The 16594-nt window shown below is 38.4% G+C and overlaps 1 protein-coding gene across 3 annotated transcripts in view; it reads right to left on the reverse strand.

Annotated features, from left to right (window-relative positions):
* TMEM63B (transmembrane protein 63B) overlaps positions 1 to 16594 on the reverse strand; it is a 91440-nt gene that overhangs the window by 33391 nt on the left and 41455 nt on the right. For 2 of the 3 annotated variants that reach the window (XM_087717942.1, XM_087717941.1), the window contains exons 2-4: positions 5923 to 6124; positions 3219 to 3298; positions 446 to 484 (exon numbers count right to left, since the gene is read on the reverse strand). In XM_087717942.1, coding sequence (XP_087574068.1) covers positions 446 to 484; positions 3219 to 3298; positions 5923 to 6102 — 299 coding nt within the window. In that variant the 5' untranslated portion in view covers positions 6103 to 6124. The remainder of the gene's footprint in view (positions 1 to 445; positions 485 to 3218; positions 3299 to 5922; positions 6125 to 16594) is intronic. The other variant, XM_087717943.1, reaches the window with a different exon arrangement.

Genomic DNA, 16594 nt, shown 5'->3' on the forward strand with positions numbered 1-16594 from the left:
TTATTCTGCCAAGATTAACTAAAATGCTTCCTATACCTATCTACTCTTTAAATTTCTAAATTAGTAACAAGTTTAACTTGTTAGAGCAACAACATAGCTATCTATGACAATCTCCTTCATTACTCCTTTCCCGCAGTTCTTGTTTACATCATTAGCTTTTATACAGTGCACCTCAATCTGATGCTTGCTGGATGTTGGGGACTACAATTTCCATCCTAATCCACAGTCAGCACAATCGATGATGTGCAACCTGGTGTGCACCAGGTCAGGAAAGGCTCATGAAGTACAAAGGGATGGCAGAGTTAAATGTGCAGTGTTCGATGTGGATGCCAAAATAATAATAATAATTAAAAAAAACAAAAGATTAGTCCCAAAGCAAAAGGAGAAAATGATAAAAGCAGTGGCAGAAAAGATAATTAAACACGCTAAAAAACCCACAACATACTATTCCCTTTCCTCTTGCTCCTCTTGCCAGCGTCGCTTCCTGAGAACAGAAGAAAAATAATTAAAATTAAAAGAGAGAGAAAGAGAGAGAGAGCTTCCAACAGGTTACCGTATTAATAAGGAGTCAGGATTCTCCACTCTGGCTGACATTTCACAATCCTAGGAAAGAAGCATTTTACCAAATCTGATCAGAAAAAAAGAAAAAGAAATAAACTTTGCTCACAAAGAGAGATGTTTCTGGACTATGACAGTAGTCTGTGAATGTTGGTTTTGTTTTTAATATGTTGTCTTTGTCTCGTTCCCCTCTTTCCCTTGTCTTTTGTGAGCCGCCCGGAGTCCTCCGGGAGTGGGCGGCATACAAGACAAATAAATAAATAAATAAACTATGACAGTTCTCAACAGTTCTCAGCTTTTTCTGAAATCAGTTGTGCCCTTCCTATCAAATCTGACTTGAATCTACTTCCCCAAATTTCAAATGTCAAATAAATATGGTTGCACAAACATATCTGGCCAGAGAAATAAGAAAAAAAGATTCTGCACAAAGACAGTACATAATCCCAAAATGTATTTAAGACCTGCAAATGAAAATTATAAATGCAGAAACAGACTAGTTGATATCCCTGAGTCTCCCCTTCAGAAATACTGTCATCCCAGGAAAAAATAAAAGTTTATACACACATAACAGCATTTTTTTCACTTTCATTTGTTGGGTTTGGAATTTTTTTCTTTTTTAAAACCCTTTTTAAAATTCTCTCTTCCATCGTAACACCCTGAACTACATATACATACATTGCACATTATTATTATTATTATTATTATTATTATTATTATATTTCACACTATTCCAAAATAGAGATTATAGGATAAAAGAAACAAACCAACGATTAACAAATACCAATGAATCAATCTTTGATCAGGTGAAACTAATTTCAATTAATTTCAAAGGATTTCAATACAATCCTCTCAAAATACTTGAGAAAACGATAGATTAGGTTATTTGAAGATATGAGACAAATAACTATCTGTTGCAGATGATATTACAGCTGATCAGATGATTTAATTTCATCGAGCATCTCTGCTTCCCACTGCAGACTTGTATCAATATACATAAAGGTCAATGACAGTAACAGTTATTTCTCTCCCCTTCATTTTGGCGAAGTTATAATTAATGATGTATTGTTTGATCCAACCCTTTGTGCTACTAACTTCTGATTCAAGATACCCCATGCTTTCAATCAGGCATTCTTGCCAGCTTTTATTTTGACAGATGTAATGTCTGTACCAATAAAGGCACCATATGTTGTCCTGGAAAATAAATACCCATAAAAACAAATATCTGCCTTCTGCATCAAACTATTTTTCAGGCGAAGAAGGATGTTATCCTAGCATTGCATAGTTGTTAACATTTTTCCCCCCTACATTGTGCATACATACTGCAAGCAACTTGTCTTTCCACTTCTGGAACTGTGAATCACAAGGACTCTGAATGACAAACCCCACTGACATCGAAGTTTCATTTGGTAGAAAAAGATATGGAGAAGGACTTTATCAGTAGCTAAGCCGAAACATAAGCCTGTTCCTGCTTTACACCTTAATTGTTCACCACTGTTTTGAATTACTAAGACTTATACGTTTCTCTTGTTAGATTTAAGAATTGTTTTTAATAACACATCCCCCACTCTATTATGATGAAGAGGATACAAAGCATTCCATATATTTTAACTTCTTCTATATTTTGACCTTTGATTTAATTTAATTCTTTCTGTACTCCATTCTTTCCATTGTCAGGAACAAACCAATTACCATAGATATCAGCAGGTTTAGCATTTTTTTTCACCCTTAATTTTTATTGGTGGAAAAGCAGCATAAAGAGAATGCAATGAAATACAATACAACACGGTAGAAGCCAAAACAAAAATGGGACTGGGATAAATATGACAGAACAGGATGCTTTTCTTGCGAATCTGCTTTAGGAAGGCAAAATCAAGGACAGTAGGCCACAGTTCAAGGTAGTAGATATATAAATGAAGATTGAGAAATGTAAAAAGAATACTAGATTATGGCTATGGCAAAACACATTTGAACTGTTCCCAAGAACCCTAAGTGGACAGGTCTATGCAGTTGACAAAGGCCAAGTTCAACTCAAAGAGGTCTTCATTTCTGACTAAAATTAAATACAGTGAATATGAGTCCCTTTATGTTTAACATTTCCCAATTTCCCATTAAAAATTACAATCTAGCAGTTTCTACTAGAAAGGCCATTCAAGACTTTGGAGAAAGGACAGGCTGTTTCTCTTCAATTTGGTCTTTAGGAGGGCAGATGAGGCTGGACTTCAAACTACACCATAGCCTTATTACAGTGGTTCCCAAACTTAGCTGGCTGGAGAATTCTGGGAGTTGAAGTCCACAAGTCTTAAAGTTGCCTTATTATTTTTACAACCACCATGGCTTGAGATACCAAATGAGATCCAGAAAATTGAGAGGGGGGGGCGTGTCTTAGGAGATGCTAACCTCCAGGACATGCTTTTTGTTCTTTTTTCCATTTTTAAATTATGAAGCATTTCCCCAACATTGTGATTTAAAACAAAAGCATCAAGCTATTTGCATGTGTAAATATTTGGGGTACCTAAGTAGCTGTTTGAACAGCAAAGTCTTGAACTGCTGTTTATAGCAAGAATATCTGCTTCAGAAATTCCTCCTAACATCACCCCAGCTGTTATTTGATCCAAGAAGAAGATTCACTCCTCTTTTTTTAAAAAAAAAGTTATACTTGCCTGTCAGCATCAGTTACCAATGCCAGACGTCCATAATCCCAGGCCACTTTCCGCAAAATGGAAAAAACAAAGAGCAGTGCCTGTAGAAAGGCAAATAAGGAAATATAAGGCAAAAATGTGATCATTTGGCAGTGTTCCCTTCATCAGCCTCTAATGCAGTGTTTCTTAACCTTGGCAACTTGAAGATGTCTGGACTTCAACTCCCAGAATTCGCTGGCTGGGGAATTCTGGGAGTTGAAGTCCGGACATCTTCAAGTTGCCAAGGTTGAGAAACACTGCTCTAATGCTATCCCAATTCTGAATCCAAAAATATTTTGCAATAAATAAGTGAATAAATTGCCCCATATCAAAACATAGAACCTCTTCATTGACTAGGGGAGACATGATAGCAGTGTTCCAATATCTCAGGGGTTGCCACAAAGAAGAGGGAGGGAGCCACCTGAGGGTAGAACAAGAAGCAATGGGTGGAAACTAATCAAGGAGAGAAGCAACTTAGAACTGAGGAGAAATTTCCTGACAGTTAGAACAATTAATCAGTGGAACAGCTTGCCTCCAGAAGTTGTGAATGTTCCAACACTGGAAGTCTTTAAGAAGATGTTGGATAGCTATTTGTCTGAAATGGCATAGGGTTTCCTGCCTAGGCAGGAGGTTGGACTAGACGACCTCCAAGGTCCCTTCCAACTCTGCTATTGTATTATTGTATTGTATTGTAAAATCCAAATTTGCCAGGTCATATCCCAAAAGAAGCTTACACAGACTGCATAAAAGACAACATGTATCTACATATGATCTGCTAACTTCAGACTCTAATAAAGGATACAGACCAATTTTCTGCCAGCACTTTGATTCTATTGGATGGGCAGTGCTTTGGCAGCAAGCAAAAGATCTTTCAGGTAACTTCAAGGATTTCAGACCTCGTGTTTGCAGAATAAGACATAAAAGTCCCACATCTCCAACTATTTATGGTAACTCACAGGCAGAAATATGAGGCCTGATGTGGCATCATATTCCCTCTACAGTTTTCAATGATGGAACCTTCTCCCATGGATGTAGGATAGGATTGGACTTTTCCAGATTTTGCTGAAATACAGTTCTGATCAGCTTCAACCAGCATGACTAATAATGTGGACAGCTGGAGGCTATGGTTCAGTCGCATCCGAACAACCATAGGCTCCCTATTCCTATGGCAGTGCATAGAAGCTTAGATTTAACCTGCTTTCAATGTATATGAGATAACTCAGGTTCTTTTTTTAAACCATTTTTCAGAGCACTTTAGAACAAAGTAAGATCCAAGGTGGTAGGCAAAAAGGATTGCTTACATCTTACTTGGAGCTTCTCCCAAACCCCCTCTGCTCCTCCAGCTACCTAGGGCTTTAGATCAGTTGTTTCTGCTGCCACCAATGAACTTCAGATGGCAGAACTGAAAAGAGCCTTAACCAGATATTTTTTTGAAAGATGGACCACTGCCAGTTAGGATTGTCTAGGCTGGCAAAATTAGGGGAATCAATCATGACTGGAAGCCTTTATCAGAATGCAGCTGCATGGCACATTCTAGAGCAGGAGTGTCAAACTCGATTTCAATGACAGCTGTATCAGGGTTGTGTTTGACCTCGGTAGGCTGGGCACGGCCAGCTCAACATCACTTGTGTCGGGGGTATCTGTGGAGGCCCGAGTGATCTGCCAGCGAAAACATTTTTGGATGTGATGGCCTCCTGCAACCCTCTGCCAGTGAAAACAGAGCTTGGGAGGGCAGAAGCACCACAGACCAGTCCTTCATTGTTTCCAGGATGGCCCTGTGGGTCAGATCTAAGCACCCTGTGGGTCAGATCCGGTCTGTGGGCCTTGAGTTTGACACCCCTGATCTAGAGGTACCACTGAGCACCCATGCCGCTACATTCTGATAAAGATTTCTAGTTCAGTCATTATTCCCATCACTGGTTTTGAAAAAGCTACTAAGTTTGCCAATTGAAGGGACTGAGTTGATATAAAGCCTTACATCAGGGGGTCCCCAAACCTCAGTCCATGGATTGGCACTGGTCCGCAGCATGCCAGAAACCGGTCCATGCAAAAAAGCGTAGCCCATCAACGGGATGCAGGCAGCACAGGAAACCACACATCCCTCTGGTCTGTGGAAAAGCCTCTCTCTATAGAATCTGTCCCGGGTGTCCAAAAGGTTGGGGGCCTTTGCCTTACATGTCTTAGGCCCAAATTACCTGCATGCTTCCACCTGTTGCATAGCCAATGCCACATTCTTAGATCCTTATGCAGGTCCCATTACAAATACATTTAACATCAACAAAGTCTGCCTTTTTTGGTGATGGATCCTAAATGATGGGATAAATTGCTATTGGGAATGAGGCAGAATTATTTAAATGGATGTAACACATGTTGATAAATTACTTGCATTGGTATCTTAGATCCTTGAGAGATGTTAGCAATCCTGACAATGCGCTCTCACATCCCACATGAGTTGCTGTCCCTTTTTTGTCCCACAAAAGACCTTTGTCTGCTTACCCAGGCAAAGCAACCTTGCATGGGTGCCAAACTGCAGAGTAACAAAATGAGCATGCAAAAGACCCTAGATAAAAAAAGCTTTTGTTGAACCCATACGCTGCCTATGTGTGAGGTCTTGCTTTGTGTGCTTTGAATAGCCTCTGCATGGGATGAGCCCCTTTGAACCAAGCTGGAAGACAGCAGCACTTACAAGAAAGCACATGAAATCGAGGGCGAGGACGGTGGGCACCCCTCCGAAGGGCAATCCTTGCAGCACAGTACTGCGGATGCGCGCGCTGTAGCAGTAATCCTTGGTGCTGCTGTTGTTGCAGCTGGAAGACCTGCAGGTGGTCCCTGCAGAGCCCAGGGTGACGATCACAAAGGGAAGCATCTCTATTGCTTCATTGTTTTACCTGCGGAAGAAGGAAAAGAACTTGGTTAGAAGCAAATGGGAAAAATGCCCAGCTTAACTGGCAGGTTATTTGGACTAGAAAACAACCAAGCAGTACTTCAGACTGAGGAAAAAATCTGGCATCACATGGCACCAGGAGGCAAAAAGATTCCTCAGTGCCAGGGCAACCAGACTAATTTAACCCATTGCTCGGACTCTCCAAGCAGTGCACAGGAAAATGACTAGTTTCCTTTTGACAACTACTCTACAGCAATCATTATTGCCTTACTTTGCTTAACTGCCCAAGACTGAAAACAAGACAGCAGGATAAGCTTTTGGATGAGATACCCTGCAGATATAACCCTACACAGTTTTCATACATTTAGAAACATCTGAGACCATATAACAATCTGCCTATGTACTATTTTTTTGATTCAAAAAATTAAGAATAACGAACTAATACAAAGTAAAATAAAATGGAGAAAAAGAAAGAAATAAGCTAAAAACGCAATAAGAAAAAAGAAAATAGAAAAAAAGAAGTAGAAAGAAACGTAAAGAAGTAGGTTCTGATATCCTTCACCAAAGTTGATAAGTACAATTATACTTCTCTAAAATTACATCATGATTGTCTTCTTTCTATAATCTATCATCAAAACCATAAATCACATGTTCTTTTTTTCCATGTTTATGCAAAAAGTTCATAAGAGGTTTCTGGTCACCACTGGAAACTTTAGATATTGTCTTTTCTCTAATCAAAGAAGTCAGTTTGCCCATCTCAACAAAGTCTGTCAATTTCACCAGCCATTCTTCCATGGTGGGCAATGCTTAAACTTTCCATCTTTGTGTATCTTGAAGCAGCAATCATATATTGAAATAATCTCCCATGGCTTTTTTTCTGTTTGTCCTTCAATTTTAAAAGAAACAAGTTCTTCTTTTATATCCTTTTTTATTATTATTCCTGTAAATGCTTTTTCCATTTTCTTTTGAAAAGCATTCAAACTATTGGTAACAGTTGTAGCCATCTTTGTATCATTTCCTCAAACAATTTCTGCAATAAATATGATGAAATGCCCCTATCTGTAATTTGTTCTCTCCTTTTTCCCAATTTTTCTGCTTTTCTTGTTGTTGCCATTATGATAAAGGGAACCTACTACATATGAAGTACTAGGATAAAAGTAAAAAGACAGCTTCTCCTTTTTTGTTTTGCTTTCCTCTGCCTTTAATATTTAATTCCAATTATCTCTCCGCAGCTAAAGTCACACAGCCTGGCTCAAATTACCCTTATCTTCTTATTTTGTACCAATTATCTACTTTGTTTAATAGTAAACAATCAGCATTCCCAAGAAGGTCCAGACTGTCTAATTAATTTTAATGTTTTAAAAGGCACTTTTGTCAGAAAAAAAAGTTTATTCTTTTGTTTTCTAAAATTATCTTTACTTTTATCCATTTAACACTTCCTTGAATCCTGATATGGTTCAGCTTTTTCCTGTTAAACTCTTTTAAGACAGTGGTTTTTTTTTTAGTCTTCTTAATTCTAAAAAAAGAAGGCAATTCACTGAGTGTCTTTGTTCTTCCTGCTGTTGGAATATCACTCTTAGGTTGTAAATTAATTTGATCCAAAATTGTTTATGAGAGAGTGAGGTTTTTTCTGGTCATATGTCCAGAAAAAGTGCACAGCAGATATGGGTGCATTGAAATTCCCTTGACTCTCAAGCCACTCAACTCACAATCAACCACAAAAAATTCCTGTAGTCTCTTTGCAAGGGGCAGGTTATCCAGAATGCAAGTGGGACATTTCCCAATCTCCCATTTCTCCACAGAGATTTTTGTCAGCCAGAACTTCTGCTGGCTGCCAATTTCATCATGGTGTTATCCAAGCTCATTCACAGAGACATCTAATCTGCCCCAGGTCCTCACCCAGAAGCCATTGAATTTCTGCCTATGTTTTGATAGGGGTGGTGAAGTTTCATCTCTTTTATCTGTACTACACTGAAACATGTCCTTCTAATCCTGGACATTTCATGTACTTGAAGGGCTCACTGAAATGTCATCAGATCATACAAGAGCTTTTAATGCCAGCAAGGGTAACATTCATTCTGTCCAACTAATCATAAGTGTATGGTCACAGCCTATTGTTTTGCAGACAGCATGGATTAGCATAGGAAATTTACTAAAGCCAATCCAACTAAGAAAAAAAAGGAAATCGGAAATCGGCTTATAGTTGGATGCTAAAATACAGTCAGTATTATAGTTTTTCACACTACGGCATAGAGCATAGACACAAAGACTGAATCAGTTCCCCTCCACCAGAACTTTTTATTGTACAAAACTAAAGCCATACTTTATTCTACCCTTCGCATTAATGTTAAGCATAATACTATTCTATTTCTAAGATTATTTATAATCCATACATTTCTACATTCTATTCCTATTTTGGCACTATGTTTTCTTATCTTACGTACTACTTCTTTTGATCTCTCTTTCCCACCCAGGTCTTCAGCTCTTGTAGTCTATCTCATTCCATTTGCATCTGAAAACCCTTTTCACTCTTTTATAGACTTGCCAAAAGGCTTTTCTCTCCCTCAGCATTCAGTGTTTGTGAAGCTGGTCAGTAGAGCTCTTCCAGGGTGGTTGCAAGCAGTGGGTTTGTTTGGGGTTTTCAGACTCTTAAGTGGGCTTTTCTCTTCCCCATCTCTTAGCGTTTTGCAGCTCAGAGAAGTTTCTCTTGCTATCTAAAGCAGCGCTCACCAACCTGGTGATCCGTGAGAAAATTCTGATGGTCTGCAGAAAAACTATTTGCATTTTTTATATTGCACTAAATACTATTTCCCTTTTAAAAAAAAATCATATTAGTGGTCCATGGGGTTTAAAATTATGAATTTAGTGGTCCCTGAGGTCCGAAAGGTTGATGACCCCTGATCTAAAGGATGGCTGTCTAATCTTGGCAACTTAAGACTCGTGGACTTCCAACTCCCAAAATTCTCCATTCAACCATTCTGGGAGATGAAGTCCATAAGACTTGAAGTTGCTAAGATTGGAGAGACTGATCTAAAGACTACTGTTGATGTGCTTTCCTTTGGGTTGCAGTTAATATTTCCATATGTCTTCTGTCTTCCTGGCTTGATGCTGTTTCTGAACACACCCATGCAGATGCTTGTTTTCAGTTTTTTTTAAAAAATAAATAAATAAAATAAACTCACCAATTAAGGGGAGGTGGGGCTGCTTTAACCCTCTTTCCCAGGTAGCACCAAAACTCTGGATCCCAGGAGGAAAATTGCTCACTCGACATGGCGAGCTGGCTCTTCCAGTCAATGTTGCTAATCCTGATGTAGATTAAATCTGTAAAACCCATTTCCTCAAGCCCAGGGCTGACTTGGCATAGCAAATTGAGCCTAATGCTAAAAGCTGAAGTCCGATTCTTTTAGGTTGCTTTATAACTCAAAAAACACAAAACACCACCCCAGCAGTGAACATTGGCAACTGAATATGCTTCATTATAAAACCTGCAGTGTCACATCACTGGAGTCCCCCCACACACACACACCTGTTTTCTCTAATTAATTCCTACTGGCTTGAATGAGGCTGGCTCACATGGATGGAGGCTGGCAGAAGAATGGTAAACAAAAGGCCATGCAGGATATTGATTGACAGGCAGTGCACATAGAGGGAATCACCATCTGGCTGGGACTCAGCTTACTTAATAAGAGGCACAAAAGATCTGGGAAGAGAGCCACTTTATGCATTAAATTCAAAGATGGGATGCAGAGATAGGGAGAGGGGGCCTCTGCTATAGCTCTAGATGGAGAAAAAGACAAAAATCAAAACAGCAAGTCTGAGATCTGAGAGTGCAAGTCGGAATCAGCACTGTGAAGAACCTTTGGGAGAAAACAGTAAGACAAAAGCCTGCAGAAATGGATAAACTATGAATAATGTTTGGAGTAAAAAGAGTTATTCCCTTATCCTACAGAAGAGATTTATAGTGAAAAGTCAGAGGGCTTATTTTCCAGTTGGGCCTTATTTTTGGGCAAATAGGGTATGTATGTATTAGGTATGTTTGCTGCCTTGAGTTACTTATAAAAATAATGAAGGTGAGATAAAAACAAATAAGTAATAATATAGTTTTTATAAGTTCCATAAAATAAAACTCCTAGAGTCAGTTTGATGTAGTAGATAAGGCATCAAGTGAGAAGCTGAGAGACTATGAATTCTAGTGTTACCTAAGGCAGTGGTTCCCAAACTTGGCAACCTTAAGACTTGTGGACTTCAACTCCCAGAATTCTCCAGCCAGCAGAGCTGGGAGTTGAAGTCCACAAGTCTTAAAGTTGCCAAGTTTGGGAACCACTGACCTAAGACATAAAGCCATTTGGGTGACCATGAGCCAGGTGTACCATCTGCCTATAAATAAATGGCCCTAAATTGGAAAGGTGTGACCAAGGTTGTTGAAATCATCTTATTTAATTAATTTATATATATATATATAAATTATATATACAGAATATATAATGAAAAAATGCTGGACATGTTTCCTTGAAAATAAGAAAGGGTCTTATTTTCTTTTGACCCCTGAAATAAGCGTTTGGCCTTATTTCTGGGGAGGTCTTATTATTTTTGAGGTGCGGGAGGCAGTGAGTGTGGTCACCTCATGGCTGCTGTTGTGTTGCAATAATTTCAGGGAGGGCTTATTTTAGTGCATGATGCGCTCAAAAGCCGGATTGGTTTTATTATCCAGGGAGGTCTTATTTTCAGGGAAACAGAGTAGAATAGGAAATAGAAAAAAATCAATAACAAATATCATATGCTAATGACAACATTTTGATGGCTGGAAACAAGGAAAATCTACATAATTATTGAACCCAAAATCTGATCTGCTACTCAGTATTAAAGAAAACTAAAATTACACTGATAGGCTGACCAATCCAGAGAAGATTGGGGGAGAAGAAGTTGAAGTAGTTACAAACTTCATATTCCTAGGTTCAACAATTCATGTAGTGATGAAATAAGCACTAGCTACTTGGGAAAAAAAACTATAACATATCTGGACAAAATATTAAAATGCAGAAATATCATACTGCCATTGTACTTGCTGTCAAAACCATGGTATTCCTAGCTAAAACATATGGCTGTGAAAGATAGCCCATAAGAAAGAATGAAGAAATTAAAAATAAACACATTTGAATTGTGGTGCTGGATGACACTTATTGACATTACCTTGGACCATGAGAAGAACAATAAATTGAATTCTGGATGAAATAAAATAAAATTCCTTATTAGAACCACTAATTATGAAGTTTAAGATATTTTGGAACCTAACACAAAGAAAGAAGTCACTGGAGAAGTCCCTGATGCCACGAAAATTTGAAGGCATGCAAAAGAGGCTAATGGAGGACAAGATAAGATACTATTACTAATAATGCAAGCATTAGCTTGCAAGAACTCAAAGCAATCAGTGACAGAAATTCTGGCAAACTGATATCTGATGGATCATGAACAGCTGGTAGCCATTGAACAACAACACTAAGTGTAAATGCAATGCTTTTTAATGAATTAATAATAAATTAATTAATAACTAACTAAAATAATTGTTATATAATGTGTAACAATATAATCAATAGAGTTCTATGGATTCTACTGCTACAGCATGCAAACTATAACACATTAATATGGAGTGATAAAAACTAGCCAGTCTTTATTTGCACTAGTTTATAAATTGAACAATTTGAATATTTTCTTTATTTGTCAATTTTGTATACAAGAAAATAGGAGAGAAATGCCATCTATACAATTATTGACATATATGAAAAAAAAACAAGTTTCTTCCAAAGCCTCTTAATTTATCTTCTAATGATTCTGACCTTAAAAATCAGACAATTTAGCAAAGCATATCCTGGGCTTTGCTTAGCCAGTTTTGAATGGAGAGATCTTTTCCAGTGAAATATTACTCCTGCCATAGCAACCAAAGTCAACATTTGCGTCACAAATGACTCTGCAATTATTTAACACAGTCTACTGATTCCAATCTGTATAGGTTGTGCTATAACTTTAGTAATCTCAGGAAATACTGAGATCAAAAAATGTATTCCACAGTGCATGATAATCAGTTACCCAAACTTTGCAACTAGCAAAAAGTTCCTGTGCATGGGACAGCCTGTGTAGCAAAGGCACTACTTTCACTGAAAGGATCTGTTTCTGCCACTCTTCAGCCCCTCCCTGGGACAGTCCAACAGCCATAGCATCAACAGGGTCTCATTTAGCCCTCATCTGACCCTCTCAATCAAGGCACAAGCAGGCTGACTCACCCCCAAGGACAAGTATTTGCATAGGCGTTACTTCTGACAGTAGAGAGTAACCAACTATTTTTATCCTCTTCCACTCCAAGACCACAAAGGGATTTCTGTGTTTTTATTATAATTATTGTAACCAAATAACCTCCAGGTGAGGGGGTGATTAGGCTCAGAAAGAAACTCAGTGAGCTTCAAAGGCTAAAGCTGGACTCTTCCTGAAGGATCTTCACCTGATCCACCAAGCACAAAACCTCCACACCTTTTAAATATCTCCTATCATTCGTATGGCATTTTCACCCTCTTCCCATTTCATTGGTAAACAGCTTGTTGGCCTGATTGTGGAGCCAAAAAAGAGGGAAAAGGTGCTGTGACTTCAGACCTTGCTTAGGTCCTTCCTGGGTTTTGCAACTCTCTATTTAAACAATTTAGCCTTCCCCTGTAAACAGGCAGAAGTGACTCCAGGAGAGAAAGGGGGGTGGGTGGGAAGAAACAAGGAGGAGTCACCACCTCTTCAACTTTTATGGGTCAGTACAGGTCTATATTTGTTTGCTTTCAACCAATTGTTTTTGATTTGCTCAGCAGAATATGCCTTTCCGTCCTCAAAGTCTTCCTTTAGATTCAGTTAAAATACATTTTCTTTTCAGTTCAAAGATTTTAATACTGGGAAAGGGCTTTTTCCTAATCCTTCAATCAGGTGGCCCATATCTTTCAATGACAGTGAGATGGGTGATATATAAATTTAATAAACATAAATAAAAAATAAAATTCTCTTCTGTGCAATGTGGTTGTGTGGGCATTAATACTGGTACTGGGACTTTCCTGGGATTTGTTGAGGTTTTAGTAGCTCTGAACAGCTCTGCTCTTTCCCTAAATCTTTTATCTTCCTCCCTCAAATTTCCTGGAACCTACACAGGTTCTCAATATGAAATTCCAGGTAAAATATCATTTTATTAAAAGTAACCAAACTACTTTTTACATGACTCCCCTTCCCCTTTTAAAATAGTTATTTGTGCTCAACAGCAAGAGGGCACCAGCTTTGGAACAGTAAAGAACATCAAAGCTATTTTCCATTTTGCAGATGTTAATAAGACACTTCATGAATTTAACTTAAGGGGATGAGCTAGACAGATGATCTAGACAGTTGGAAGCATTGCACAAAAACTTAGAAATGTGGTTTTGCAGAACTGGCAATTTAATATGGGAAAATGTAGTTTGCACAACAGAGGTGACACCAGAGAAGACAGAGCAGGAAAAGGGAGATAATTTATGCTAGCAACTGAATATTTTTTTCACTGGGAGAGATCAGGCCTGTGATAATGATAGTCAGTGTGAAAAGAATGTGTTTTCCCTTGTGTTCTCTCAGAAATTTAATTCTTTAAAAAAAAAACCCTTTTTCTAATACAGTATCATTGAGTTCTGATAGACTTTACAAGATTGTTCCCCAAGCTGTTATTCTTACTTAATTCCTTTTTTTAAATTTTGTCCCTCTTTATTTTGCCCAGCAATTCTTTCATAGTCAGAAAAAGGATACAAGACTTTTTCACAACAGCACTGTACCTTTCTTATTCAGGAAGGATAACCTTTTTTTTCTGTCAAAACTTCCCCTGCTATCATTCATTTTCAGATACTTAAACAGGTTCTTAAAAAGATAAGTAATTGTTCATTGTATACACTACAGGAGCAAGGTAGGAGAATTTTAGGATGAAATTTAGGTCATAATACCATTTATAGAGGGATGTTTAGGACAATAGTCTTTGGTCTGTCTGTCTGTCTGTCTGTCTGTCTGTATCCATCCATCCATCCATCCATCCATCCATCCATCCATCTATCCACACACACAATATAACTACATAGCAATTTCTAATATTTAAAGTATGTAGCAACACAATAAAATTGAGATAAAAAGGCTTCAGTGTCTTAACTATATAACATATTGTAAATAGTCCTTTTCCCTAGGGAAAAGAGGGCACATTAGATACCCCAACACTGAACCATTTAGTAACAGGAGTACTTTTCTTTCCAGTTTTCAGCAAGAAAACAAGTTAACTTTTCAGTATGTATCAATCACAAAAGGAGAAAAGGAGGGTGAAAATGCCAAAGTTATCCCAGTAGAACTCTAAGTTTTCTACTTTTCTGAAAAGCCAAGCTGGCATGGATATGCAGTCCAACTTTCCAGAAAATCAATAAAAAGTAATCTGGCATTGTCTTATATTGAGATCAATTGGTGGTTATCTGCCTTTTAAATAGATAAGTGAGGAGGAGGAAAAGGAGAAAGTGGTGTTTGGGGATTTAATATCTTCCTGTCCATTTGTGGAAACAGATATTTTACAGCACCCATTCTGGCTTCTGAATTTGTTTCTTTGTAAAATTTATTAGCCACCCATCTTTACCACAAGGCAACTCTGAGAAGCTAACATTATTAAAAAAAAAATTGTGCAAAGCCTATTGATATAAATACAATACAATACTATAAAAATCCCTATAATCAGTCTGGATTCAGAGGATGTTTCGTCAAAAGCTCTAAATAGCTTGTGCTCAGGGTACCTGAAGGACTTATCTTTTCCCATATGACCGTAGAAATCCTTTACAATCTGCTAAAGAAGCTTTCCTTGGCATCTTGGCAAAGTCCAAAGCCTTACTTGCTAGATTTAGATAAACAACCTCACTGCATCTCATCTGCACTATGGAACACTTATTTTGGAATATCATTCGGTTCAAAGGCCACTTGTCCTGTCCTAGCAGTAAGATGGAACACCCATATATTCAACCTTGTTATGTTACTTATTATCTTGCTGACTCTTTTATTCATTTTACTATGTTATTGTTTGCAAATATTTGATGCCTGGCTTTGCAATGTTTGTAAATTTCAAACCTCCCAATAGTAGTAATGCAGTAGATTAAAAATGCACCAAATGAATTACCTCTAAATACTGGCTCCTGCAAGCAAATTTTACCTGGTACTTTTTAAAGAATGAAAGTTAAACAATAATGCCTTGCTCATGCAGACATACAAGTAGTCCTCCACTTACGTCCACAATTGTACCCAAAATTTCTGTTGCTAAGTGAGTTTTGCCCTATTTTGCAACATTTCTTGGGACATTTGTTAAGTGAATCACTGTAGCTGTTAATTTAGTAACACGATTGTTAGGTGAATTTGACTTCTCTATTGACTTTGCTTGTCAGAAGCAAAGGGGGTGACATGACTTGGACAGTGCAACCATGATAAATATGAACCAGTTGCCAAGCATCCAAAATTTGATCATGTGACCATAGGGATGCTGCAATGGTTTGAAAAACAGTCATAAGCCACTCTTTTCAGTGCTCTTGCAATTTTGAATTTTGGTCACTAAATGAATGGTTGTAAGTCAAAGATGACCAGTCCTTGCAGACTGTTTTGGGAAGAGAAGCTCTGGGAGATGCATACTGAATTCTTTGAATTCTCCACAGAAGGCTTTGACACCAGGCAAGTTCTACACTGGACCATATAAGGCTGGGAAGGCTGGTTAACTGGGAAAGCTGAACTACCATTATGGCAGAAGAGCACAGTCTAAATAAACATCAATATAGCAACCATTTAGTTTAAAGTGAAAAAACAATTGGATTCCCTTTACTTTATTCACATTTAGTTAGAAATATCACACTTTATTCTCTAGTAACCATGTACAGATTTGCAATTTTGTACGGCATTTGAAGGCTAAATCCTCGCATTTGGATAATTGATTTCCATATTTTATATCAAAAGTATGCGCTGAATTAGGCAGTGCTAAGGCTTCAAGAATAAGGTTAGGAAGGGCTAACTAGGTAGTTGACCTTCCACTCATCAACTAAACCTGATGTGGAAAATGGGAAATTTCATTTATCCCATCTCTCCTTTTTCTGCCTTGTATATACCGTATTTTCACGACCATAAGCCGCACTAAAAATCCTAAATTTTGATCCAAAATCGGCAGTGCGGCTTATAACCCGGTGCGCTTTATATGTGGAAAAAGATCTCCCAGCTGCTTTGCTCCTCGCGACTGCAATAGATGTCCAGAGGCGGCTTTTGGGGCTGGTGGGGATTGGATTTCCGGCTCGGTGGCCCCTGTCGCTTCTGGACGTTGTGGGGAGCCGAGGAGAGTGTGGGGGGGAGCGCGCGGCGGTTCTTGGCGCTCTGGGAGGCGGGAGAGGCGCGCGGTTTGGTTTCTCCTCCCTGGGCGTCGCGGCGGCGGCCC

This window comes from Thamnophis sirtalis, unplaced genomic scaffold, assembly GCF_051295495.1.
Source record: "Thamnophis sirtalis isolate CommonGarterSnake01/CBP01778 unplaced genomic scaffold, rThaSir2_p1.2 scaffold_6, whole genome shotgun sequence".
NCBI classification, from domain to species: domain Eukaryota; kingdom Metazoa; phylum Chordata; class Lepidosauria; order Squamata; family Natricidae; genus Thamnophis; species Thamnophis sirtalis.